Source organism: Hipposideros armiger, unplaced genomic scaffold (genome assembly GCF_001890085.2).
Source record: "Hipposideros armiger isolate ML-2016 unplaced genomic scaffold, ASM189008v1 scaffold_37, whole genome shotgun sequence".
NCBI classification, from domain to species: domain Eukaryota; kingdom Metazoa; phylum Chordata; class Mammalia; order Chiroptera; family Hipposideridae; genus Hipposideros; species Hipposideros armiger.
Window position 1 is genome coordinate 4,504,798 of NW_017731387.1, and position 3,467 is coordinate 4,508,264.

The window sequence follows — 3,467 nt, forward strand, 5'->3', positions numbered from 1 at the left end:
GCGGGAAGCCAGGTGACACAGGTGACAGCGCCGACCTGGTGGGAGGCGCGAGGGCCTGGCCGTCACCACTGGAGGGGCGGGAAGACCAGGACGAGCACCGGGGCCCCTGGACTGCGCTCCTCATGGGAGGAGGGGGCCATCGGCAGCTCTCAGGAGCAGTTTCACTGAGAAGGAAAGCAAAGCGCAGCTAGAGGAGGCTGTGACTCAAGGAACGCTTTTCTAATTGACGCATCACGTACACACGATAACGGCCAGGTCTGAAGCTGGGCTTCCTTTGTAAAGACAGACACATGAAGGCAAGCGGGGAGGGTGTGAGAGGTTGACAGGAAGTGTGAAGAAGTTGTCCTGCGGGGAGAGAGAACTGCCTTTGGAAGGGAACCTCGCAGGGCCTCCAATTCTGCCCTCAGGGCAGCTCCAGGGGGACAGCTCAGTCCTCCTGCTCCGGTCAGGGGCTCCAGTCTAGGCCTTGACCACAGAATGGGAACGAGGCTGCCCTGGCCTTCACAGCACCCCGTGAGCGCTGCACAGCTGCAGATGGACCATTCATTCATTCATTCATTCATTCACCATGCACAACGCCGGTCTCTGATGAGCCCTGATGCCCGACTCTCCTCGGCCTCCGTTTTTCACACTTGGAAACGCCGCGTCCAGCTGAGGCCATGTTTCCAGCTCTGCCCCTCTCTGGACGCACCCCTGCCCCTAGCGCACAGCTGGGGGTCAGCCCTTGGCCTCCAAAGCTGAGGGATCTATCCGCGTGGGGGAAAATAACCCACAAAGGCAGAAGCCCGACTCCCCTGACCACACCCAGGCGGGGCCGGAGCCGCCAGGATTCCTGGGTCCTGTGCAGCCCTGTTCCCACACGCTCTCAGCCCTGGGGGAGGCGGCTTGTTTGCGTCTCCCCGGTGGGGCCATGTACTGTGAGTGAGCTGTCAAACACCCGTCTCCTCAGCAGTGATTCACTCCCTCACTTCCCAGGCGGGTCTCAGCCCCGAGAGGTCTCCCAGGTGTCCCTAAGTGTCCCCTAACTGTGCACCGAGACCCTCCAACTCACCCCAGGGGACGTGGCCACCCCACCCCCTGCTGCTAAGGAATCACAGGGCTGCCTTCAGCCCCTAATGAAAGGTGGCTTTCAGCAGCACCCCCCACCCCGGGCGCCACTGGCCTCTAACGATGAGGAAACAGAAATGGAGGGGGAGAAGGGGCAAAGGTCAGAGGGACCTCAGCAGGCGCAGTTGCTGAAGCCCCAATAATAAGAAAATGACAATTAAGGGCTCAAAACAGTGCTCACATTGACACTGAATAGAACACAAACTCTTGCTGAATATGGTGAGCAGTAAATCAGGAAGTGAAGGAATGAAGGGAGAAGTGAGGGCGCTGACACAGCTGGGCCCCCAGGTTGCCAGGCTCTGCTGTACTTTACAAACCCCTGTGACCTCGAGCCTCACCTCGGCCCTGTGAGGGAAGATGGTGTCGTCCCCATTTTGCAGACGAGGAAGCTGAGGTGCGGGGTTAACAGCTTTCCCAAGATGGCACAGCGAATAAAAAGGAGGAACCAAGACTCCATCCTAGGACAGCCTCTCCAAGCCGAACACCAGAAAAGCATGTGCTGGGAGGCTGGCCGGACATTAGAGGGAGAACCCCACCTTCTCGGGAGCCCCACAACGGAATAGAGGAAGGAACGGGGGGCCTGGGAGGGCCTCTGACCGAGTGAGACTCCCCGCCCAGGACAGGCCGGAGCTCATGGTGCAGCCCGGGAGAGCAGGTTTGGGGAGACCCAGTGGCCAACACAATTGACCTTCGAGCTCCAGAGCCAGGCCGGGGGTGGAACCTGTAGGTCCTGCCATCCGGGGAGACCCAGCCAGTCTCACCAGCTGATGCCACAGCCCTGGCCGCACCCTTCTTGACAGCCCTGTCCTCCGCCTCCGCCTTCCTCTGGGGACACTTATCTCTGCCTCCTTACAGGGCTGCCATCCTCAGCTGCTCTGGTTAAAGGAGAGGAAGGTGTGAAAGCCGCCCCAGAGCGTGTGTGGAACCGTGTGTGAAACCCTGGGGCTCAGGCGGCAGGGCTTGGCGTGCCAGTCTCGGAGGAGAGAACAGACAAGCGGCCCAGGCCTGGCGCTGGGCGGGGAGGTCCAGCCCTGACTGGCTGTATGACCTTGGGCCAGTCTCCGGCCCCTGAGGGGGACAGGCCTCAGGCTCCCCTTCCACACAATGAGGGGTCACCCTGATGGTCACTGAGGTCCCTTCTAGCTCTGGTGGTCTAGGGAGAGGTGTCGGGGAGACCAGAGGGCAGCGCAGGGAGGCAAGAGGCCTGCTCGAGGCCCAGGCGGGGCAATGATTAACCACTGGCTGCTCCGTGCGGGCCGGCGGCGTTCTCAGATCCACTTCACCCCCCGCAGACAGGCCGGGCCCAGCCTCGCCCGTCACCAGGCCAGGCCAGGGAGGGAAGGACAAGGCTGCTGACCAGGGCGCCCAGCCAGCCAGCTCGCCACTGCCCCCACCCGAGGGCTGGGGCCTCTGAAGCTCCACTTCATGCCGGGTGGGCTGGTCCTCAGCTCCCACCTGGGCCCTGGCGGGGCCACACCCCCTCACAGTCCTCCCGGGCCTGATGGTTGACAGTGACTCACAGCTCTCTCCTTCCTGCCGCCAAGGCTTGTTCACCCGGGTGCTCCGGGTGCCTCATGGGTAACAGTTGGCAACAGTGTGTCTGCCCACAGGGCTCTGTGAAGGCTGGGGCCCTGCAAGGAGGGCCGGCCAGGGGCTCCCGTGGCAGGATGGGTTCCCCAGGGCCACCCTGGACATCCATGGGACGCTGGCCCCACCCCTGCTGCCACACCAGACCGTGTCCAGCGGAGCAGTGGACAAGCCCTCTTTAAAAAGTTGCAGTGCCCCGCTGCCCACCCACCACATGCACACGCCCTGTGCATATCCAGGCATGCTCTCAGACACCAAATCACATATACCCCACCCGACGGCTCCTGGGGAAGTGGTGTCTGCTTTGTATTTCTAACCCCACGCACTCAAGCCGAACAGGCGCGGACGCCCAAGACCCAAACTCAGCAACCTAGGAAGCTGCTGCCCAGACAGACATCTGCTCAGTCCACGGGCCACAAACAAGCGAGCCCACACGCACCGGTGGGCACACACCCACAGGCATGGGTATGCCCGCACAGAAGCGGAGACGCTCCCACATCAGCCCCAGGCACACTGACCCACATGCAGAGTCCAAGGCCGTGACTCCCAGCCCCACCCTAAGCACATACCTTCCCTGGGGTGTGTCCAACCTCTAGGGCAGCCTGGGTTCCTTTCCCAGAGCACTGAGTTCCCTCGGTTCCTGGACCTCACCTCCTCCCCGCTCCCCCAGGCCCTCCACACGGGGCTCACGCCTTCGGGGGTGGACCCCCAGCCCTGGGGGATGAGCTGCTGGGGGTGGGGGGGCTGAGTCTGAGACCCTGGAGAAGCTCTGG

The 3,467-nt window shown here is 62.5% G+C and overlaps 1 protein-coding gene across 1 annotated transcript in view; it reads right to left on the minus strand.

Annotated features, from left to right (window-relative positions):
* The window catches only part of LAD1 (ladinin 1), a gene marked incomplete at its 5' end in the record, with an annotated part of 18,939 nt that extends 15,656 nt beyond the window's left edge, over positions 1-3,283 (minus strand). The window contains one exon of the mRNA XM_019637999.1: positions 3,086-3,283. Coding sequence (XP_019493544.1) covers positions 3,086-3,283 — 198 coding nt within the window. The remainder of the gene's footprint in view (positions 1-3,085) is intronic.
* Between the last annotated feature and the right edge of the window lie 184 nt (positions 3,284-3,467).